The sequence below is a fragment of the Sylvia atricapilla genome, chromosome 3 (assembly GCF_009819655.1).
Source record: "Sylvia atricapilla isolate bSylAtr1 chromosome 3, bSylAtr1.pri, whole genome shotgun sequence".
Classification (NCBI taxonomy): Eukaryota; Metazoa; Chordata; class Aves; order Passeriformes; family Sylviidae; genus Sylvia; species Sylvia atricapilla.
Window position 1 is genome coordinate 101431548 of NC_089142.1, and position 24699 is coordinate 101456246.

Here is a 24699-nt window from a genome sequence, read left to right on the forward strand (position 1 = left end):
ATTCAGAGCATGAAAGGCAGGCCTTAGAACAAAAGCTGGTGGAAGAGAAAGGGTCTGTTATCACACCCTTTTACAGAACCTGGCATCGTCTGACCCTGAAACCACTAAGAAAAGGCTGAGGGACACACCTAATTTACTTCTCAGGAGCTGCAGTCACATACAAGCCAGTCATCCTCTCTGTCTCTCCTTGCACATTCATTACTGCTGTTGTGACGTCCCTGCTGTCACTGCTGACTGAAAACCCTGCATGCTCTGGCTGTCCTGAGAGCAGTTCTGTCAGAGCTGGCAGTGGAGCTTTGCATGAGCAAACACCATCACCTCTGCTGCTGGACAGCTACTTTTTCAACTTGTTTTATGGCACACGTGTTCTCTAACATCGTGAGAACCCACAGGAAATCGTTATCCACAGGGAAGCACATGAAAACCCAATTCATCTCCTGTAACATATGCCTGCTCAGCTCCCAGGAACACTTTCACTGAGGCCTCAGCAGCTTGTGGACATGGACTAATCCTTTCCTCTGGAGCAGAAGGGACTGGGACAGCTGTTCCCCCTCCACATGGATTCCCTGACTTCCCTGATTAGCTGTCTGTGACAGGGATCTCTGGTACAGCTCCCTGCCTCTGAGCCCCAGCAAGGAAGGATCATTAGCCTGCAGCCTGTCTGCCTGTGGAAAATATCTCTAGACCTACCAGGAAAGGATAACCATATCAACACCCAGTTGGACTCTATTAATATGGCTCTCAGGAGGCAAATGTCCCTTGATGTGAATTTATGTGCCACTGATCATTTCAGCTGCTAGGACTGCTTATTAGTTCACAAAACAGTTTTGGTTTTTTTTCTTAGTGAAACATCTTCAAACAGCATCTTTCACAGCCATTGAAACTGCTTCCTCGAGTGTCAGGATGTATGTGGAAGGGGCATTTTTGTACAGTTAGGAGCAGGGATCTCATTTCTGATGCAAAATCACAGCTAGAAATAAAGGTCTTGAGGCCTTAAACTCATTTTGTCATGGCCTCATAAAATCTCTTTAATAAGTGTTCTTATATTTGGGATATGTTGGTCTTGTACTGGGAATGCCCAAGTACCCTTGGTGTCCCTTTCACTAGCTGTGTCCCCTCTTCATTCTTATCTCTGCAAACAGAGACATGCCACCAAAAAGCAATAATGGGCCCCCTTGGCTTTGACAGGGCTGATGGTGCTGGATGGCCATGAGGGAATATTACATGGCTTTATATTTGTGATTTATACAGACTGCACTGTCTGGGTTTACAGCCTAATCTGTGCACTCGCTGCTCTGCAGGGAGCTGTAAAGAGGAAAATCATGTAATAAAAAGCCTTCTGGTCCTGACGTAAAATTCAGCGCAATACATCTCTGCCTGTGCCAACTCTTCCTTCTTTCTTTTGCCTACACTTCTATTGTGTGGCACAGTTACCAGGATCATTAAATTCAATGTCTGAAAGTCAGCTAAGGCTCCTTGATGCTGCAGAGCAAAGCAGGGGAAAAGGCTGGAGAGGAGCTGAACAGGGAGAAATTCAGGAATACTCTTCAAGCATGGGAAAGGCAGGAAGTATTTACGTTCTTCCTCACACACACTTCAGGATGACCAAAAGACCCTCCTCAGTCCAGTGAGATGGGTTTGATTTCAGGAAAAACTTTCTAGAGGTAAAGAGGGTGAAATGCAATATCACTTCACTTGGGCAGAGATGGGTATAAGGTTTAGATGAACAGCCAGGAATGGCTTTGCAGCTTATATAGACACAGATAAAGACTCTACAACCTTTTTGCTTTTCCTTATGCCCGTTTGCTACGCACCAGAACTGATTTATTAACCTCTTCTCTGTGACTAATTTCAGTGGGAAAGAAAAAGAAACATATTAATTTTTAATTTCACACAGCAGCAATCAGTCTCCTTCTTAAATTAGTTTACTGGCTACTTTGATATCTGGTGCATTTGCAGTCTTTTCCCAGTCATCTTGTTTACAGATCTTTGGGTTGGTGAGTACTCTCCTGTCTGTGTCTCCTAGCCGACTTTATTAGAAAATGTAATGCCAACATTCTTTCAAGGCACAGAGGCAGGTGAGTAGGCCTGCCTTTGTGACTTGAAAAGTAGCTTATTTCTTCAAAGAGCAGAAAAGTATTGGCAGAAAACACCTCGTGCCTCTTTTCTCCCACCATTAATTTCTCCTTCAACAGGAGAAAAAAAAAAAAAAAAAACAAAACAAAACAACAACTCATTTTTCAGCCTAAGAGGTCTTTCCAGACTTCAAAAATCTTCCTTACAATCCAAATTCCAGTTCTGACATTTCTATATTTTTTTAATGAAGAAATGGGAAAGAGGTGGGACTGATTATTAGAAATCACTTTGCAGCTCTGGAAAACCTGCATTATGAGATGAGATCTCCATTTCCCATAAATGGGTGCATTTAAGGCTCTAGGATTTAATTTTCTACATAAGGTCTATACTTTGTTTCTGACTAATGGGACAGATCAAGACTCCAGGCTAGTTCCTTCTGAATTATTCTTGATATCCATGAAATCTTGTATGTTTCCTTTGCTTTCAGGTGTAATATCCATTTTGTATAGTTTCTCACTCCTTCACACAATTTTTGTGTTTTTCAACTGATAAAGTTGCATGAAATCTCTGTTACAACAATTTGTATTGTGTTTGTGTTCACTTGGTCTGATGTCATGTTTGTAATATTTTGGTGAGTTTCCTAGATGGTGATCCTACTGCTTTTTAGGATTGCAGATACCGAGTCTGCATATTTTGACTTTGTTTTACTAACCTCCCTATATTCTGAAAATAATCTCGTCCTAAAGGAGAAGACTTTCAGGGATTTCTTAACACTCAGTAAATCTAGAGTGAGTATCTGAGAATTGTTACAAATTCATTCTAAGAGGCAGTGTTGATACATTTCCAGCCATCAAAAAGGGTTTGGCAGCTGGTTCTAAAAGCAGGATGTTTCCTGTTTCTTCCCCTCCTTCAGAACAAAAGAACTTAAACCCAACAAACAACACTTCAATGAGATCACACTATTCAAAGAAAAACAAAAGGAAACCCAAGTTTGCAGCTAAAAGACTCCATATCTCTGTACAGAATTGCTACAAACTGGTTTTATTTGTGTTCTTTAGTGGTGGTAGGAGTCCCTGAAGGAACATCCTGGAGCTTCCTGGCCATGGAGCATCCTGGTGGAGCTGCCTTTGAGCCACAGTATAACAGAGAATTTGAACCAAATTATTTCCACAGTATAACAGAGAATTGGAACCAAAATATTTCCCTTTTCTCAGAACAATTTTAACACATCCCCAAGAAAATTTTATTGGGGAGCTGTTCCATTCTGTCAAATTTCATGATACAGGCAAACAAACATAAAACACATGGAGAAAAAATTCCCAGCCAGACCCTGCTGGTTGTTTCTGTAAATCTTAGGTTCTGCCTTGCAAGTTTACTGGTGAAGAAAGGGCTGTGAAAAATTCCCCCTGGGATGCTGGGGCTCTATATCTATGTCAGCTGACAGCTATTTCCTCCATTGAAATTTATCCACTTAGAACAGGAACACTTTTAGCCTGTGCTCTGGCAGCAGTCACAGCTATTTTAATCACCCTCTTTTGCCAATTCTGGATCCTGCACATCGTTTCAACATCCTCTTCAACCAGATCATGCAAGCAAACAGCTGCTTTCAGAGCACCCCTATCTGGAAGGTTGCTCCAAATTACAGAAGGCAGATCTGTTTATTAATATTTAAGAGCTATCACTGACTATGTCAGCCAGCCTGGTTCTGCTGGGATGTTCACTGCACAAAGGAATGAACAAAGTAATAAAACAAACAAAGAGGATCTGAGATCTCTAAATTGTTCTTTTCCCATGTGTCCTGGTTTAGGGCAAATTTGGGAGGAAACCTCCAAACGGGGTTTCTCTGGAGAGCAAACCCAAACGGCCCCTTCCCCCAGCCAGTCCAGGAAAAAGAATTTCCTCAGAGAAAAGTGGAAAAAACCTATTTATTTAACAAACAAAATGCCCACAAGCATGAGTAATGAAATAAAATGAAACAATAAAACCTCTTGCTGCTCTGAAGAGAGATGGCAGAACTGAGGAAGTCCTTGCCAGGAGTTAGCTCAGCTCTCTCAGTCTCTTATCAGTCCCAGTCCCTTCAGTGCTGGAAAATGCTGGGGTCCAGGCCTCAGTGGGCTGTGGGAACCAGATCCCAGTCCTCCTCTGGGTTTTCAGTTCAGAGCAGATTTAAACAATCCCAAGAAAAAGGGAAAAAAAACACCCCAACAACAGTCCAGGAAGCTTATTTGCCTCAGCTAGCTAAACTAACTAAAAGGAGAAAAAATCCTCTCCCTGGTTGCTGTCTGTGTATCCAACAAACACACTGTCCCAAGGAGAGAGAAAAAAAATGCAGAGGAGTGAGCACTGTTTTCAAAACAAACTGTGTGCATCTTCTTTCCCTGCTCACCCTCAGAACCACTCTTAAAGGTACGGAACACAACCTACAGCACACACAGAATAGATGACTGGGGGTACGGAGGCATCATAGTCACCCCAGGACATCATTGCAATCTTCCTTGAAGCCTAGAAGGCTGTTTAGAGGAAATAGCTTATAGCTTATAGTGTATTTTCCCAGCCTTTTTACACTTCCCAGGGTATGTTTTCCACTGATGAAAACCTACTGTCCCTTCAAGTGTCCATTCTTTGATGTTATGCAAGCTCATTTTTCCAGCCTCAGACTTGCTGAGGAACAGCAGTACTGCTAATGGAGCAAGCAGTGATCTTCAGCCTTTTCTGATTCCAAAGAGTGGTCTCTCCTCTAGGCTTGAAAGCATTAGAGATGAGATTTCCAAGGATTCATAGCAAGACATCTGTCATAACAATACTCTAGACAACCCTTAATTCAGTACCAACAAAGTAGCGTGAACATTAGATTTTTTTTCATAAAACAGAACCACAGAAACAAATTTGTCTGCAGATCTTCTGTCCTTGGACCACTTCAGATCTGCTCCACCAAGGTCTCTAACATCTGCTACCAATGCAAAGTCTGCCTTCCCATCCCCTTCCTCAAACTTCTTGCTTTTTTTTTTTTTTTTTTTTTTTTATCCCACAAGGATATCTCACTTCTGCTGTCTCTCAGAGGGGTCCACAATGTGGGTTTTTTGAATCACACTTATCCAGACCTCTTAAAAGGGTTGGTGTGCACTGGTTCTACCTCTCCCTTTGTCTGCTGTGGGAAGATGTCCTCACCTCTGTGTTCATGGAAGGAGCTTGAGAAACTCTCTCTATGCCTCTATACACTAAGGACATGGACAAACCCCAGTGCAGGCTGATGCTTTACCCCATCTGTATCCTCTCCCAGCTGTGCCTCATCACCAAGTTTCCTTGATCTGAAGAGCTTCATTTCCACCCATTTATGATGGCATACCAACCACAGGAAGAGCAGGTCACCCAGGCTCAAGGCTGGGGCTGGGGGACCCAAAGCTGTCCTTGACCCTGCTATGTGACCTCACATCTGGCTTTGTCCCTGAGCTTGCACTCTGAGATGATGGATGCAAACGGCTGATGATAATCTTTGAAGCAAGACCCCTGACAAAGTGTGGAAATGTTCTTGCAGATGTGGAATAGAAGATGGGGAGGAGAGCTGGTACAGGCACTGAGAGGTGCCTCAGATTTGGCTGCTGTTGCTACCTGAGTGTCTTTCTAGCAGAAAAGTGTTGCTAAGTTCCCCATGCAGCCCTGGAAGTGTGTCATTCTCTGCGTGGGTGGGTGTAAAAAAGCTGTTGCAGGAGGTTTCAAAAGAAGCTCAGCAGTGAGAAGAGCTGCATCTCAGGCCCATCTGCAAAACACGAATGCCACCTCCGCTCTGCATGGGGATCAGCTGAAAATGGCAGGAACAGTGCCCCTTCTTCAACTGCTCTAGCAATTTTTTCAGTTCTTCACAAAAATTATTTGGCTCGAAACATAGATCAGTTAATCAGGATCAAGGCAAGGGCAGGATAACACACCTACCATCGACCCCTGGTGCTGCAGAGAAAGGCTCAATGCTGGCATTCTTATGGGTTTGGGAAGGTTGCAGTAGAATGGGGTAGAAGTTAGATCTGACCAAGTTCTCAATGATTTTCTGAATGAAAGCACCCTTGCCAGCCCACTCTGTATTGTGAAGACCTTTACGTTCTGTTGAATTTGCCAAGAGGAGATTTTTGAATAAAACATACAAATGACAATATATTTCAAATTCCAGAGAAGTTAAAGGGCACTAAAGATTGTTGTTTGAGTTCTCCAGCTATTTATTCTTGACTCTTCATTGCAGGAGGGTCTCCTACCTTTCTCCTTATCATCCCCTTCTCAGTGCTCTTTGGCATGTTGCCTAATACTAAGCTGGAGAAGGAAGTTTGAGCCTGCAGTCCTGCCCAAGAGGGGAGATGGCACGGAGAAGAGAGGAAGCACCACATCCAGCCCACTCTGGAGTCTCACACAGAGCTTTAGTGTACACCACTGCCAACCTGTCTTGCTGCCCAGGAGTTGTCAGGAGCAGTTGTCGCTGTTCCATACCACTTCCCAGAGATGTCAGGAGGCCTTCTGGCTTCAAAACTTCTTGCTGGAACTCCACTCCTTCCCCATCATCCCAGATGACTCTGGACATTTGAAGGCCCTCTTTCTGGCTGGGGCTTGCCTGTCGGAGGTATTTGGTGGCATTCCCTGAAAGGGTATCATCAAGTGGATACTTTTCTTCAAGCCCCCAGCATGCAGATACCACAGAGCATGTCTTGAATCTGTCTCAGTAGCAGGTTTGAAATATCACAGAGACATTTGCTGAGGGAGTCAGGGACAGAGTCATGCACTACCACTGCCATCAGGAGTGGCAGAGCTGTGCCCTGGGAGAGTGATTTCCTATCTCTACATGTTTTTCTTATGATGGTGCTCTTGGCACAAGAAACCAAGAAGTCATTCTGAATGAGCAGGTATAACTACTTTTGCAACAAGGAAATATTTCCTCCAGTAGCAGACAGCTTTTCTGTACAGGGAGATAGAAATGTAATTACAAGTGCAATATATCTTTCCCTTAAAGTATTTTTGGGGTTGGTATCTTTGCTACTGTGAGAACCTCCTGTCTGAACTGAAGGATAACAGAGGGCCTCAGAGGGCCACACTGTAATAACATTTGCACCCTGTTCCAAAAAGTCTTGAGGCCTTCTGCTATTTTCCAGTGGAAGAGAGAAGTCTGGACAGTTAACTTTGTTTCAGTAGTATGCTCTTGATAACATCTGTGTCTCTTTTACTGCCACCAGCACTTGTCCAGGAAATAGGTTCCTATTTTCCTAGGACCTCAACAAATCAAAGACCTTGGAAATATTAAGAAAAATACTTCAGCCCATCCTTGAGGATTTACAGTTTTAAAAAAATGAGACACAGAGAGAGAGAAGACAACAATGGAAAAGTGCTGGTCACCAAGGCAGACAGTTGTTTCAGACCTCTGGCAGAGTAGCTACAATGAAGTCATTAAACACTGAGCAAATAATCAAAACTGTTGTTCATGAATATTTCAGTGGAATATTTTTGAAGAGGATGTGTTTCAGTCATGAAACATGTATTAGCGCAGTGAGGTGGAGACATGACACGGAAAGACAGAGGGAAGGGGAAGGAGAAGTGAACAAGTAAACTCAGAAATAATTAATCATCAAATCCTTTTCCACTTGCAGAAATCCTCTGATGGACGAATGCAACAGTTACATCAGACTAGGATAGATTTTAGGCCTCACTGAGTAACTCTCCTTTTGCAGCTCCACCTCTGAAGTGTGGAAGATACTTAAGCATCCACACTGTTTATATCTTTGCATCCAGACTCTCATCTTACTCAACTTGTTGCCACCTGTGGATGGGGCCCACCATATTCTGTAGCCTTTTGTGTAAAACTGCAACTGAGTGAATCAGACCCATCTGTTTATCGCCACAAGAGGTAAGAATCACTCTGAACAGCTTCTGAAAACTTGGTCCCCAGAGGCAGAGCAGATCTTCCTTCATTACTCTGCTCTTAGGAACCCACACAAGAGGTGGATGTTAAAAACAGCTTGGCATTGACTCCTCCATCCATCTGGTCCCAACTGGGAAAACCCTGGCACAGCAAATTCAAGATATGTGTCATGTGAGCGGTCAGATCCTAAGGCACACTGATTCCTAGCCTTCCCCAGGCTGAGGCGAAGCCCGTGACTTGTGTACTTTCTGTGTCTCAGCTGGTCGATGGACATTTTTGCTGTGGCAGTTTGGCATGTGATCACTGTTAGGAAAAGTGACATCCTGTATTTAACAAGGAAGGAGAGTCTTCAGCTGGGTTTTGCAGGAAAAGCAAAAGCAAAGTTGAAGCACCCCTCTTCCTGCCTGTATGTGATGGCGTGACCTTGGACATGAGACAGCCCAAATAAAGAGAGTCAAATACATGTGGAAGGATATTTCCTTCCTAGGTGCTGCCATCCTCCCAGATGCCCAGGGTAGTACACCCTGCTCCTCATACCTTAAAAGAAAGGGTCTGGATAACAAGAAGCAAAATTCTTTCAACATGAGGACTTGCCCTGATTCCCAAGGTTTACATTTGACTGGATAAGTCCTCTCTTCAGCCAGGGTGTCCTGCCAAGGCTTTTATCCCTCTCCACATAGTGCACCATATGAATTGGCTGCTCCTGCAGGGAATGTGTTTGTGCATTCCTGCCTCTCCCCAGCTGTCTCCTCAGTGCAGGATGTGAAGGCAGGGACACAGACAAACAGCTCTGCACACAGGGAGCTGTAGCAGCTGCTGCTCAGGCTTCACCCACCTGCTGCTAGACAAGCCAACAGGCTGGAGAGCAGAGCTCTTGATTCCTGTCATTCATTTCTTCTGGCATAAACATCCAAGCCAATTAAATCACAGATGAGGAGACACTTCCTTTAAGTATGCAAAAGAATGAGAGGGAAAAAGAAAAGATGCAGACTTCATGGTTTTGTTTGTATACACTGGAACAATTTTATAATAAAAAACTTGAGCAGGTTGTTGATGACTACTGAGAGGCATGAATAAAAGTCCTTGTTAGCAACCTCTGCTCTCCCTGTTGGGCAGTGAGGACTTATGTTTGTGTGCTAATGGGTTTCCACTGAGGAAAACCCCTGCTCCTGTGAAGCAGTTTGTTAAAGGGAGGAGAGACCCCTGGTATGGTCTCTTTCTTCCACCAGCTATGATCAAAGCAGTAAATATTCTCACTTGGGGCCCTGGGAAGCAGAAATGAAGTGGTCCCAGAGAGTGGCAAGGTAGGAAGTGCTGCCACACTACTTCATCCTACTCCTTTCTCTTAGTACAGCAATAGGAGTTTCAGGGAGCAAGGCTGCACGTAAAAAACAAGACCATGAGGTGGCTACAGCAGGCATTGCTGACATGCTGGATGAAAAGAGCACCAGAGTTAGAGACTCCTTGGAGATCCATGCCTCAAGGCAGTTTACTTTCATCCTGAGGTCAAGAATAGAAGCTGACTCAGGCATGATGAAGGTACATTAGCAGGATGTTCTTGAAATCATGGAACTTAAACCAGTGGCTCTGTGCTACAAGAATTGCAGGGGTTCCTTCATTTACTTTTTTTCTTATTTCCATGCAGTTGTGGCATCTTTCTGGTCTCCTTGTGATGCAGGCAGCAGACAAACTGTTGGGAGAAGCTGTTCTTTGTACTTGAGCAAGTGACTCACTGCTCAACAGCATCTTTTCTGGAGAACTGCCCTGATTTATCACCAGCTTTCTGCCCTGCTCACTGTGCAGTGGAAGGATGGGCAAAGCCTTTCTGGCTGGCTCTTGGTGCAGCTGGGCTCCTTGCAGCTGCACACCTGACTGTCTTCTGCACACCTACAACTCAGTTCTTCTGTGGGGGAAGAACTAAATCTCCTTGAGTGACACCCACACTCGTGCAAACCCTGCCCATTGAAACCCAGCAGTGCCTGCCTCTAAGTGCTGCAGTTGTAGGAGGGAGGGCTTTCTGTTTACAAGAGATATGGGGCTGGTATCTGCTGGCATGACAACTCTGGGATGTGTTTCTGCTGGAAAACATGGAGTTCTTGTCTTGCAGATGATGAGTCATAGAAAAGGGAGAACAGTAATTTCAGGGTGCTAACAGCTTAACACAAGGTTAGACCTTCAATTTCCATGCCAACGGCAGTAGTGATGCATAGCAATTAATTGCTCAAGGTCAGCTGGTGAACTTTTCCCATTGCAAAAAAATGGGATCTTGTTAAGTCTTCCTGTACCGAGTACAGAGTTGAATCCAGAGATTCCTGAACACATGCTCCAGTTTCTTCAGCCCGTGCCCAATCTGCCCAAATTCCCGAGACCCTGTGGTCCAGCCCTAGCTAGCTATGGACCTCGAGGGGAAATCTGGACTAGGATGAAGATAAAAGACAAAAAAAAAATCCTCATGGGACATGGTCCCACAGTTTTAATGTAGAACCTACACCATAGAGCCCAGGAGGAGAGAGAGGGTGAGACCTCCAGTGTGGGGAGTTTTAAGCCCTAGGGAAGAGGGGGAGTGGAGGGGGTCTGTTGACCAATGGGGCCTGACCCAGGGGGACGTGAGAGATGGGGGGTATCAGGGGAAGGAGATTCAAAGGTTCATGGGAAGGTGCAACCAAAAAACACCCAGTGCAATAGAACAAAATGAACTAACTACTTAGTGCAATACAACACTGCTGCTGGCACTGGTAATGCCAATGGGGTGTCTGGGTATGGTGCCTGTCTTAGAGAACCTTATTTTCTCCTAATTCTTTCTTTCCTCATCCAAGGGTGGTTTCAGAGACTAGGCAGGAAGGATGCCAGATTTTTTGTTGTGCTGCAGTGATCACACTAAGTAATGCAATTATCAGGTCTTCCCCACAGAATGAGCATCCTGGACAGGAATAATTTCCTTAGTGTCTCCCTTCTCAGCTCTGTGTTTTCCAAAGTACATCCTCAAGTCTGCAGTCAGCAGCAGAGACAAAATTTCCCCTAAGTCCAGAACATCCCTTCCCAGACATTTATTCTCTTAAACCTCCCAGCCTCAACAAGTGGAGTTGATTCCTCAGTAGGATCACATTTTGCAGAAGAAACTTGTGTTGACTACTTAAAAGCGATTAAAAATCGAATGCTTAGTCACCCAAATCAGAATTTATGCACCAAATTTTTGTTGATTTCTTAAGACTTTGTGTGTGTGTAAATATATATATATAATTTCAGAAAAGAGTTTCTTTGAGAAATTTATTGCATCGGGTATCCATAAGTATTTTAAAGTGTTTTGTAAATATTTTATCATCCAGTATCAATACATTTTCAAGCAGAACAAACAAATGCTTTTTTTTCAATTGGAAACAAACTTCTCATCTTCAAGGCTTGGTTAATGTGCTTATGTATAAAAACACACAGAAAAACTCAGAAGCAGCAAGAAATAGTTCAAATTTATGTATAGAAACTGCTAAAATTAATTTCTGTAATTAAAAAAGGAATCTGATGGCATACATTTGTGTTCAACGTATTTTTTTATAATATTTTCTGCTCTTGGTCAGAAAGAAATGAAAATTTTCATCTCAGTCCCTTGCCTTTATCTCTGATTAATCTTCAACAGAGTTAGACTTAAAAAAAAATTATTAAAATACCTCGCTCTTCTTCTTTTCTTCTCCTCTAGAACTTTAAAACTTTCATTCTGAGTTTTTATCTTCTGGAATGTCACAGTTGTAGTTTTAATGCAATTAAAATAATTGACAAAATCCAGGTATTTTGTTTTATATGGGAAGGAAATGTTAATCATTTTAATCAGAAGAGAAAGATAACACATTAAATTTTTTGAAATTAAAAAACCAACTACCTAAGTGTCTGCAAGAAAGAGGCAGTTTTGTCCAGGGTTGTTTTCTGTCGCTGCTCAGAGGGAATCCCAGAACTTTGAGGTGCCTGGAACAATGATTTCCTGACACTCAGCTGGGTTTGCTGCTGTTGGCTAGCTGGGAGCCAAAGTCAGGAGGCAGGAAAATGCTGACTCTGAAGCAGACAGGTGCTGCTCGTGTTAGGGAATGGTTGTGGATATAAAGAGAAGGAACTGAAGCTCCTGGGGTCCTACTTTTTTTTGTGGACTAGGCTTTGTGGTGCCAAGCTTGGCACTTCCTACTTGCCCTGGGGACTTAAGACCACCAGGAGTTTTCTGAAGAGTTGAATTTAAGGTTTTCTGCTGTTTATCTGTCTCCTCTCTATCATCACCTATCTTCAGTGTTTCCTATTATGTCAAATGCATCCTTTTAGCACCAGATCCAGATTAACTGAATGACTTTCTTCTTGACACACATTAGTAAAGCTCCTTGCATTTTTTCAAAACCAAAGTCTTTCTTTGCATGGAAGACAAACCTTGTTCATACCCTGCAAAGTGATGTATTGCAGAGCTGGCTGTTACAGAAAGCTCAGTGCAAACTGATTTGCATCTAAAAGCAATACAATTAAACCAGCAAATATTCTGTGTAGACACTTTGTGTATCCTAGTAACCCTGTGATTTAGTTAGATTTCTCTCTAATTGATGTTAAAATAAAAGTTTAGTGGAATCCACATACCTTGCAGAAGCCTGAGTTTGCTGAGGCCTCCACTTTTCCTTGCAGGATTTTTCCAGTGAGAGAAGTGTGCAAAGACACAGATCTGTGTCTAGAGGATCTTGCAAGCTCAGAAACAATGTGATTTTGAGTCCTGTTTTGTAGCCACTTCAGAAAAAATGTTAATTCTGCCATTGTATCTAAAGGAATATTTGGTCTCAGACCTTTTGAGAAAATTTCCAGCTTTTCCTAGAGTTGTGATCCAGTGGGCGAGAGATGCTCCTGCTCAAGTTAATGCTCAAAAATAACACATGCCAAAGTCAATAACATAGATTTTAATTAATAGTAAATGTGAGGTAGAGAGATAGAAAGACGTAGAAAAGATGAGAGGGTGAGAGAGATCAAGAGAAAGGTAATCATCACCTGTGGATCCAGAAGCATCCTGTTGGACCTTCTTCACCCTTCTTGGTGGCAAGAGGGGGAGGGTTCAAGAGAGTTGTTTTCCTGGGGATTCTACCTTTTCACAGTCCAAGTTCTGTGTATCCATGGAGCACAGCTCCCATTCTCATCATTTAAGGTGATATGTGTATCACACATTGCTTCCTTTCTGACATCATGCCACAGGGGAAGGTTTTATCCTAATCAAGATACATCCTCAGGCCTGAAATTAGCACTTTTCTGTGACAAATTTCTGCAGCCTGTGCTTATTTCAAGTTGCCACTGTGGTGACTTATGCAAGTTCCTTATGTGGCCTTGGACAGTGTTGGGAGACAGGGAATTGTATTATGTCCTTACACCTGGCCACAGGGAAATTGAAGGCAGCTTGCTAATGTTAATTCAGACAGGAGTCTAAGTGGGATGTATCCCTGCTGAAGTTGTTTGCCTGGCAAGAGTGCTGCAGGATCATCAGGCTCTTAATTATCTGGTGTTCTCTCCAGTTATAAAGCAAATTGACTAAATATTCTGGCCTAGTGAAGAGATGGTTAAAACAGAGCCTGTGGCTCCCATTGCCCTTAGCATTTTTTCTGATGGATTAAAAGTGCTAGGAACCCAAGAACAACCTTTTCTCAATATTTGTTTGTTGGGCATTTTTTTCATATCCCACTCAACACAATCCATGGAGTATAGTTATTGTTCCCTGTTAATCACCCTCTAATCATGAAGCTCCTTGTACCTGCCTGCTAAAGCCAGTTGTATCAGTTATGCTGTGTCTCTGTATGCTGTATGCTGAAGAGAGGGAGAAGAGAGGATTAAGTTTTGAAGAAAACAAAAATGAAAATGCAATGCAATAAAAAAAATAAAGTTTTTTTCCCATTGATGGGGTTTTTTTGTGGATTTTGAGAAAGTAGAGGAAAGGAAAGAGGGAAAAAACTTTCCTATGAAAGTGATAATCTTCACTATTCAATCTTTGGTGAGTCTTTTGAAAAGCTGAGTTCAGACAAGGTAAACAGAAAGGAAGATGAGTAAGTTACCTCATTCATTGTCAGATGCTGCAGAGTCCACAGTGCCTGATAACTTCTTACCCTTATAGTTAACATATCAAATTACAAAATGTTTCTCAGGAAATAGCTCGGAATACATCTCCTTCCTAGAAAAATGAAACCACATCGGTGAGGATCAGAGGAATTGCAGACTTTGCAGGCTGGTCCAGCGAATGTTACTCCGAGGATCAATTCCATACAACTGGTGTGGTACTCACCACCTGTGCTGGGAAAAAACACTCTCCTAAGGAAATCAATTTCTGCCACTAACAGTTCAGAGAATGCTGTTCTGGAAGTACTCAACACATGAAATTGGGAGTAGATAAACAGTGTGACTGAGATTACACACAGGGAAATCATGGGTTGTTGTAATACTGAAAAAAGTACCTGGGAAAGCTACTGTGATCAACAAATGAGTGAATCTTACCTCAAGAGTTCTTAGTACTATCTCAAAAATCATTAATATGGTTGGGGACGTTATTATAATTCCCAGAGATTTAGTTTCAGCTCTGGAGGGACACCTGTGAGTGAGGAAACTGATGAACCTATTCTCTGATGAAATTTCTCCCTGTCAGAAGGAGAAACCACACCAGAGACGCATTTAAAACTGTGCCTGTTGTCTTTACCTTGTTCTTCCCCAAAATGTGGCTCAGGGTGTCCAAGGCAGAAACTCCTATCATTCTTGCCTGTTCCAAAGGTGGGAGGTGATGATCGAGGACTGAGATCTTCTCTGCCAGCACTGAGCAGCATCCTCCCCCCTTTCCTGTGCTGTGTGACTCATGCTGGAGGGAAGAGACATTGTTATGAATGTAAAGTACATACTGACACGGATTTCCTCCCATTATAAATGAGGGAGAGGAGCAGAAACAGAAGGAACCACAGGGAAGAAGAAAGAAAAAAAAAAAAAAAGACAGGGCTGGTTCCCTCTCATTTGGTACTGTGGATGTACTGCAGGGAGGAGCAGTAGGTTTGGATCAGGACAAAGAGAATCTACTCTCTACATCAACCTTACATAACAAGTTAGAGATTGAAAGAGATGAATGCAGCTTTCCCTAGAACCTCCCTCTAGCAGGGCCCTCAGCAGAGCCCTAACAAAGGTTCAAAAATAACAAGGTTCTGAAAGCCCCACGTTTCCTTGTGAAGTGGAGAGGAGACTTTCTCCAGGCATATTTGTGCATAAGCAGATTGTGAATAACACCTTGCAAAACTTTGTACAACAGCAAGGACTTGTAAGTCTCTGAATTTGTATGTGTAAACTCGGCTTCCCACGTGTCATCTTTTCCAAATTTTCTTCTCTTTCATCACAAAACATCTGCATGAGGGCTAGAAGCAAAGTGGAAGGGCAAAATCATCTTCTTTACCATAAACATCCAAATTCCTATATAGCAAGGAAAAGAGAATTGCCTTTGTATCTCAGGCTGAGCTCTCATTCTCTCCAGTGCAATCAAATCAACAGCTGTTGCTCTGGAGCTTGTCTAAAATCATCTCTCTGCATTCTGCTCATTCAGGTCTTTTATGCCTGCTGTTCCCATTATTGTGCTCTTTTCCAAAGTGTTGAATTTTCACTCAGACATTTACAGTTTTATCTCTACTCAAAGACACAATCAAATGCCACATGCAACACCAGCCAGGGGCTAAATCATGTCTTTGCCTATGTCGTATTTTCAAATTCCAGTGGAATACTTTGATATCAAAATGATCCAATGGCTGAAACACAGATTTTATGAAAGTTGAACATGCAAAAGACAGACTCATGATGGTCTTCATTTACACCCTCACCCCCTCATTCACACTCTATTCTCTTGATCTTTGCATGGATTTCTGGAGCTATATCTCCTTCTACCAACACAGCATCATTTAATTTGGTGGCAGTAGAAGTACCATTTCTCAGGCCACTGCCTTTCACTTGCCACATCACTGTTTAGGAGCTTGGTGGGAAATTGTAAAGGCTGGAAGCTAACATGATATTGCAGGGAAAACAAGGAGATGCTCACAATGCAGGAGATGCCACCTGAAAGGCTGGATGAAGAAAGGTCAGATTAAACTACAGAGGAACTTAAACTGTTTGGATCTGTTGGAAGTGCCTGCATTTCAGGTGAGACCTGCTCCCCATCGTTTCCTCAGTAAGTTCCAGATGGAGAAGATCTGTTTGGGACTCATGTCCATTTCCTGAGCCATCCTTCCAGCAGAAATTACAGAAACTTCTGAAAGAGCTCTTTGCCACCACAAGCTAAACTTGCCGTTATTCTGTGGGCATAATGGAATTTTCAAATGCCTGGCAGAGCAAAGGACAATTTGTCCTTTATTTAGTTCAATTTTTCTGCCTATGGAGCTGTTTGGTTGGGCTGCATAGGCCCTTTGATTCTCTCCTCAGGACTGATAACCATTCTGCCATGTCCCAATCTCTGTGCTGAGTGTCTGACAGCCCCATGCTTTCCCCAGCTGCCTGGCACCTCCCTGCTGACATTCTCAAGGTCCAGAGCCAGATCCTGACTTCATCCTTTACCCATGCATGGCTTCAGCAAATACACTGGAGTCTTTTTCCCACCATCAGTGGAAATAACTGGTGTAAGCCTGAAGGTGGAATTACTGCCCAAAAATTGGAGACCAGCAGAGGTGCAAGTACAGGCAAGTTAAAAAGAGGAGATAGAGTGTTTGACTAGAAGAAAGATAGAAGATACAGGAGCCGTGCCATTTTTTTTGCTTGTCACTTGAAGAAGTAAAACTCAGAATCTGGCCGTTTGGGCTGCATGGAGCATGTGCATCCTTGGCCTTTGTGACTCTTTGTTCCTGTGAAGCAAAAAGAAATCCTTTCACCACCTGACCAAAAGGGTCAGGATAATCTCTTCTCCTCCTGCATCAAGCCAAGCCTGCTCTCCAGCCTTGGGGAGATGAAGCAGGATTAATAATTGTGATCAGCGTGTTTCTTGTTTCCAGATACTGCATACCAGAAGGTATTTTGAGAGTATGATATATGAGTCACTGTGGGATGCAGCAGAATGTTTTAGCCTTGCAGCTTGGAGGTACATTATTCAACTTCTCTCAGCCTATAAGACATGCAGCCCAGAGACACCCGAAATACGGCCTGCAGAAGCTCAACCTGAACCTCTAGGGAATTTCCTTGAAAGTGTTTCTTAAGAAGACATTCCTTTTTTCATTTAAACAAAAGAAGATACTCTGCGGGGGTTCGGTGCTGCTATCCCGCTGGCTCTTTCACTGAACTCACATTTCAAGGCACCTTTCCATCTCATGGGTCTTGGCCTCGGGCAGAAGCGTGGCAATGGCAAGGAAGAAAGGTGGACTCCACGTGGGTTTTAGCTTGGTTTATTTCCCCCAGAGGGTGGTCCACGAAGAAGGGAGATTTTTTTCCTTTCTGTCTCAGCTTAAGTACAGGGGTTGTGGAAAGGGGTAGGGGGCAATCTAGAACCAATCTCAGAAAGAGAGGGGTGACCCAGAACAGAAGGGGTAATCAATAGAACAGTTCTATGAATGAAAGAGGGAAGGGAACTGAGACCCTGCCGAATCACTACACAGTCTCACCAGAACTTTCCAGGCTTTTGGGCGAGATTGCAGAGTGATGGACAGGACTCATAACTTAGGAAAGACTGTAACAAAGGGGGAAACCTAAATAATAGGAGGCTGGACGGAGCAGCGACACGTCGAGCCAATGTGGTTATCATGTCGCTCTCCCTTTATTATTTTCAGCAATGACTTTTATACACTCACAACTTAGTTGACATTACAGGTCACACAAAGTATGTAAACAGTCTTGGTCTTAAGGTGGTTAAAGTATCAGAGCCACAATTCTGCATATCAAACCTCATTATTGCCCGGAACACCTTAATGTGAGAAGGGAATTTTTACTGCTCCACAACTGGGAATTTTTCCTGTGTCACAGAGGCCAACACTTAGGGTTCAGTCTGGAATTGCTCTCCCTGTCTTCAGTCCTGCAACAAAAGACCAAAAGGGTTAGAACATGGGGTACATAGAGCAAACCATTTTAAAGCAAAGAGCAAAAGCATGCAGAGGTTTGGCAAAACCCAAAATGCACCACAACCATAATCTTTCCAGATCTCTTTCCGGATCTCCTTACCCCTTCTTTCCCCACCTCTCCACACTTTTTTTTGCTTACTTCCAAAGCCTCTCAAGAGAAGATTGATTGGCGGCTGGTATTTGCAAAAAATCCCTGTTTTCAGCCTTGAAGTGCCCAATCTTCTTCACAGACTGTGCCTCCTGCTCCTATTCAAAGGCTGCATTAAATTGTTACATCCATCATCTGGCTGCCAGCCACAGCCTTGCCAGGGAAGGGAAGAAGTGAGTGGATAGAAGTACTATAAAACTCCACAGATAACACAATTTTGATCAGGAAAACCACTAACTTTTGCAGCAACTTTCAAGCACATTAGAAAAAGTTGAGACACTTGTTATTGAGACATATACCTTGATGAGTCTATAGTAAATTAAACTCTTGTTGGTAGAGCATTTGGGTCTTCATTCTTGCACCAGTCCTGACTCCACTGTTCTCTGAAACAGATGTTGCTGAAAAAGTTATGGAAAAGCTGGTGCATCTGGGTGTGATTTGGGTGTCTAACCTGCACAAGACATTCCTTGACCTCATGGCTTTTGCCAGAGCACAGACATCTCTCATGGAAAACTCTGCAGACCGTAATTTCTTTGTGTCAGGTATGGCATGGGACAGTTGGATTCATCCCAAAACCAGGGGACTTTCTCAAAGTAATCAAAACCACCAAAGAGCTGATCCCTGAACAAACAAACAAACAAATACCCCAAAGAAAATCGAGAAAAGCTGTTCATTATTTGCTAGATGCTAAACTATTACTTTTGGCCTCTGTTGCATTTTGTTTGGTAAGTATTTTCAGATCCTTTTAGCTTAAACCTGCACAAATGCTGTAATTTTCATATAATGATGTTGAGTAATAATGCGACAGTTTCGCTAATTAGGAAATAGCATCAAAGAATTTTCTTTTTACTAAGCAAATTCCTTCAGACTACTCTTTCCCAGATGAAAGCTGGTTTCTGTGGGGTTGATTTCTCCATCTCAGTGTAAATCTTTCTGACTGGAATAAAGGAGAACTGTAAGATTGTCCTTCCCATGTGCCCTTAAGAATGCAGTCTACTGCTAAAATTCCATATAGGAGGTATTTAATTCTCCTAAATCACAAAATATGCATTAAGTTAAGAGAAAAAAAATGCCCTCAGAGTAGGTAATTTGTTGGAAATTAGAATTTCTGTGAAGGTGTGGGTGTGTTCCCCAAGCAAAATCACTCTATTGTGATGTAGAGTGATATGTCTGGAGCTGCATAATTCAGAAACTTCATGGCAACACATGACTAATAGAAGACATCTGGTTTTGGCTGGGTGAACATTATAACAAAAAACTGGATTTTCACCATATATCCAATCCTTTCACAAAGGTCAGGGCGATCCTCAAAGAGTTCATCAAGGAAGAAAGCACTGTTCTTTTTGGGAAGGGCTGTTGTTATGCTGAAGATCCTATTAGGAAAAAGGCTACTAGTATTTGAAAAATCAGCCTTCTGAATCCTTTTGGGTTTTTCAACTCATTGTTTTTGGTAAATCCAACCTCTTCTATTGAAGCAATCAAGATATACTGTAAAGTTTTCAGAATATTTAACATTTTGACTAATGTTTTCTTTTCCCTTTGACTTCTCATCTATTTTTAGGTGAAGAAATGCTGGTTTAAAGCTTTACAAAGTTTCATTTAAAAGAGGTCAACCCAAATATTGCAGATTTTTCCCTTAAAGTGACATTTCACAAATGCCAATTTCAAAGTGTTCTATCATTTTTAAACTTTCCCTTCATTTTCAGTGGTTGAACCTATGTTTATCTAAATATGTATGCTGTTATATTCATTGCTGGGCATTTCCCTCAGTCCAATTTCAGTAAACAGCGACCTTCCAGATCAAGACTGGTTCTGTGGTGGGCAGCAGGTGCATGAGGAAAGTCTCTAAGGGGAGCTGAAGGACCAGCTCTATCTAAAACTTTCTCTGCTTTCCTTGCCAACACTTTTAAAAAAACCCTAACATGATCCCAAAAGGCCTTGGCATTTTTTAAAGATGGGATCTTCTTTTGAATCTTTCATGGTTCCAGACAAGAAGATCATTAAATCTTTGGTCACCCTTCTGAGAGGCTTTGCAAAGTGAGTAGGATGCCTTCCCACCTAAAGCAAAGGACATGACAGCAGGTGTGTAAACTTGTGTTATTTCTGTCTTGCTGTTTTGAAACAGTCCAGCCTGCAGCCTTGCCTGTATTGTTTGATAATGTTTCTGCCTGAAATATTCATAAAGAATAATGCTTTAAAAAATTAGGTTGATGAATGAAAAGAGACAGTTCTCCAAATAAAGTCACTGACAGAAAAGCGGAAGCATTTTGGTTTGGGTTTGTTTGGGGTTTTTTTTACGTGTGGAAGCTTGTCATTTGGCTGCAGCAAATTGAAATTGGTCTGAGTAGCAAATAAAAAAATCCAAAAAAACCCCAGAAAAACTCCCTAAGAAAACAAAACAAAAGAAAACAAAAACAAACAAAACAAAACAAAAAAAAAAGAGAGAGAGAGAGACAAAAATAGAGTAGTAGATGGCACTGAAGAAGAAAGTGTCCCAGCAAATTAATCCTTTGTGGGGACATACAATTAATTAAAGTGCCGAGGATTCCTCACTCATTGTAATGAGGGAACAAAGACTGTCTGAGAACTTACAGAGCTCATTTGCTTATACAAGGCTTGTCTGGTAGGTGATGGATCTGCTACTGCCTGCCAGGTGTCCCTGGTTGATACCACACCATGGTCTATAAAAATGACACCCTCCTTTGAGAAGCTGCCGGTTCCATCACCATCTCAATTGTGCAAATGACCTCATTTGACTAAAAAAATGTCCAATTGTCGGCCAGTTTAACCTGTCACATCCCAGGATCCTGTTTCAGCCAAGGAATTAGAGTCACGTCTTTATTTCCAGGTAAAACAAATTATTGTTGTTGTATCTCTTGCAGACAAACAAAGCAGTAGCCAAGGGGGATTTCCACCATGCAAGCTCCAGCTCCCGACGAGCTCTCTTCCTGGCTGTCCTGTCCATCACAATCGGAACTGGCATCTATGTTGGGGTAGCTGTGGCTCTTATTGCCTACCTGTCAAAAAACAACCATCTATGAGCCTCAGGAAAGAGAGAAGAACCAGCCAACCCAGCTTCTGCACTGCAGAAGTCCCCAGCACATCAAGACTGCGTGGTTTTCCAAAAAGAGACAAACACTTTCTGGGGGCAGGTACAGGGTGAGATGGGCTTGTGCATTGTTGTAGGGTGGGGAAACTGGAGGGGCTGGGGAAGTTCCTCCATTTGTGATGCACAAGTCTTGCTTATCTTCATCAACTCCTGTACAAAAAAGGGAAAGAAGGAGCAGAAGAGAGACAAAGAATGAATAAAAAAATAAAAAATGAAGGAAGGTGGGGGATGTGTGAGAAGGGAGTTTTGCCTTTGCCTTCTTTTTAATATAGTGTTTACAAGCATCTGGCAAACTGAGCTGTTCTCTTAATACCTTCTTGGTCACCTGAATTTTGCAGCCAGCATGAGCTTGTGCTTAATTTGGTTGTTAAGCACAGCACTGGGATCTGGGAAAGCAAGGACAGCAACTGGTTCTGTGAAAGAGCAATATAAAGACAAGAGGAAGAACACGGCTTGCTTTGTCTTTTGAACGCAGGACTCATTTGCCTAAGAGTGAATCAGACACCTCAGCACAGAGTGGTGCTGCATACTCTTCTTGTGAGGGGTAGGTTTCTGTGGAAGGAGAAAGGGAAATTAAAAGCATTTTTACTTCCATTCCTTGTTTTTGGATTAGGGTATGCCCCACAGGCCCACTCAGTGAGGAACAGCTGAGGTTACAACAGCATGACTCTGCTCTGCAGACAGAATGCAATTTTGAAGTAACATGAGACCCACTGTAAAATTAATTCCTCCATCCAGTAACATTGTGATAATGGCACTTTACTGTGGCATTATTGCTCGTCTGGGCTGCTCCACCTTGCTGTGGAGACCTGCACAGCAGTCAGTACAAGAAACCTGAGGAAAACGCAAACTGAAATACTAATAAGTTTTTAATTTAAAAAATCACGGTAAAGCATGGGAATTAACCAGAGAAAGGAATGCTTCATACATTTCTGGGGTTCTGCTCATACACTGACCAGTGAATATCACTCAGATCAGAAGCTCATAGCTCAGCTGTACATCAGGGATGTGGCACAGCCATGTAGAGACAAGTCTGTTCCTCAATAAGCAGACTTGGTAAATTGTAGGGGAATTGAGCCTTGTCCTTACTTCACTGATGGAAATAATACATTTGTTTTCTTCTTTACCTGCTCCCCACACTCAACTGGTTTTTTGTCTTACAGATTTCCCTGCACTCAACTATTTTTTGTCTTACCATTTTATTCCACCCCAGGGTGTATCAGCATAGGCATATATATATGTGGCTACATATATATATATATATATATATTAGCTATATATATATATACACACACAGAGGGGGGAAAGCCAATCAAATAAATGACCATTTTATTATTCAATTGCCTCATGTTTTACAAACATGGTTTCTTTGAACAAGGATGTAATCAAAGACCTTTTGCTCCAACTCTGTATTATGTGTCATCTTTGCTCTGGGACAGTATTTTTGTTTTTTTTTCTCTTGTTTTAGGTTTCCATTATTTTGGTTTGAATTCGACTTCTTTTGTTTTAGGGAGGAGAGAACAAAAACATGCAATCCTATTTTTCTGGTAGCTCTACGGTTTATTAAAACACATGGTATACAGCTACTGGTGCTTCATGTGACACTTTTTGGGATGGATGTGAAGCATTAGACTGAGTGAAACTAGACCCAGGACACCCAGTCCAGCTACCTCGAGGTGTGCTTGTATGGATCATCTCATGCTGTCCCTGCACCCAAAAGCCTGTTGTAGTAACTGACAAGTTTTTTGGCATTAAATTCCCAGAACCATAGAATGATTTCAGTGGGACGGGGGCTTAAAAATCATTTAGATCTGACCTCCCTGCCACGGATAGGGATTTCATCCACATTGAATAGCAAATTGTTGGGCTACAAGCTAAGCCTGGAGACTGGCAATGTACTCCTAGTCCTTTCTGCATATGTAGTATGCATGATTTGTGGGAAATCTTTCTCATAAAGCCTGAACTTTGGAGTACGTGGTATTGAATAAAAAAGACCTGATTATTCACTTAAATGGAAAGGAACTAGTATTTCCTAGCCTTGATTTGAAGTTTACCCAGAGTTTGAAAACATGAGAAAGCAAATACAGGTACTGTAAGGTCATTAAGCAAGCCTAACAATAATAATAGTAATGTAATTTTAAAACCAATCTTATGGTTGAGGACTCTGCCTTACGATCTTTGGTGATTATGCTGTCTGAATATTAACCTGAGAGGCAAAAGCCAGCTCTGGAGCTAGAAAAACTTTCCCACAAGGGCATCCTTAAAAATACCATACAGGCGCTTGCACCCAGCTTTAAAAATAGCATTCCAAACACAGAAAGTTCAGCTTTCCATGTCCCCAGGACCTCCAGTGAACAGCAAACAGGAGCAGCAGCACTGTGTAAAAGTGCTCTGCAGGAGTGCTCCTGGAAACATCACCTGGCTCAAACTTGATGCTCTTGTGCTTCACGTCCTGAAGCAACCCACAGTGGGACATGGAGCTGGCACTTGGAATGGCAGTCCAGGGTGATAAGCAAGGAAGATAAAGGGGGCTTACATGCTGGGGAGGTGGACCTGGGCCTCACTGCAGATGAGAGTGGGGATAAAGCTCCCAGTGATTGCTTTTGTGCCTTAGTATGGGTCCAGTTTGCTGATTGTCTTCGCTGTGGGTCACTGAGGAGCTGAACAGGGATCTCTGTCTTCCTAAGGAAAGTGATGTGATCATGGTCTACTGCAACATTTCTGGTTGGCAGAGCAGATACAATCATCTAAACATCTAAAATCCTCTAAGCCTGTGGCATGAAGACTAGAAACTGCCATCAACACCTGCTCTCTCTGAGACAGAACCAGTTTATGCCACGTGGTTATTCTCTCCCCATCCTTGGGGAAGAACAGGAAACATTTGGTCCATATGAGGTAAGCACCTGTGTTTGGATACAGGGACATTTTCTTTAATTTACAATAGATCTCTGCCATCCCAGAGAGAGGAGAGAAACCTTTCTGAAGTGAGACCTTTTTTTCCATATTGGCTCAATGAAGAGGTGTTAAAGAAATGGCACTGGTGTCTTTAACACCAGATGACAAGCTGTTGTGGTAGCTAAGATCAGCTGCAAGGAAAAATCCCAAACTGTAAAAGATTCCAGCGTCAGAAAGCTCCAACTTAATTGTATAATGTAGGATGTCATTGTGGATTAACCTCAAAAGATACATGAGTGCTGGAGACTCACTGAGAGGGAAGGAAAAAGTCCTTCTTTGTCAAAGTTTCACAGTTCAAGGGAACAGAGACACTCAAAAAATAATTTGCTGGGTCAGAGACTAATATTGCATTTGTCATCTGACAGGATTTCGTAACTCCCTGGTACCTCCATTGTTTTGTGGGTTTTGTTGTTGTTGTTGTTGTTTTTATGTGCCTTCATTTGAGAATCACCTAGCCTTGAGCATT

The 24699-nt window shown here is 42.5% G+C and overlaps 2 protein-coding genes across 2 annotated transcripts in view; one reads left to right on the top strand and one right to left on the bottom strand.

Moving 5' to 3' along the window:
- The window catches only part of SYNDIG1 (synapse differentiation inducing 1), a 49662-nt gene extending 28172 nt beyond the window's left edge, over positions 1-21490 (top strand). The window contains exon 4 of the mRNA XM_066316384.1: positions 21052-21490. Within this exon, the coding sequence (XP_066172481.1) occupies positions 21052-21210 (159 nt within the window). The 3' untranslated portion in view covers positions 21211-21490. The remainder of the gene's footprint in view (positions 1-21051) is intronic.
- Positions 1-24699, bottom strand: part of EIF4A3 (eukaryotic translation initiation factor 4A3) — a 359684-nt gene that overhangs the window by 191863 nt on the left and 143122 nt on the right. The gene's annotated exons all lie outside the window — the stretch shown is intronic.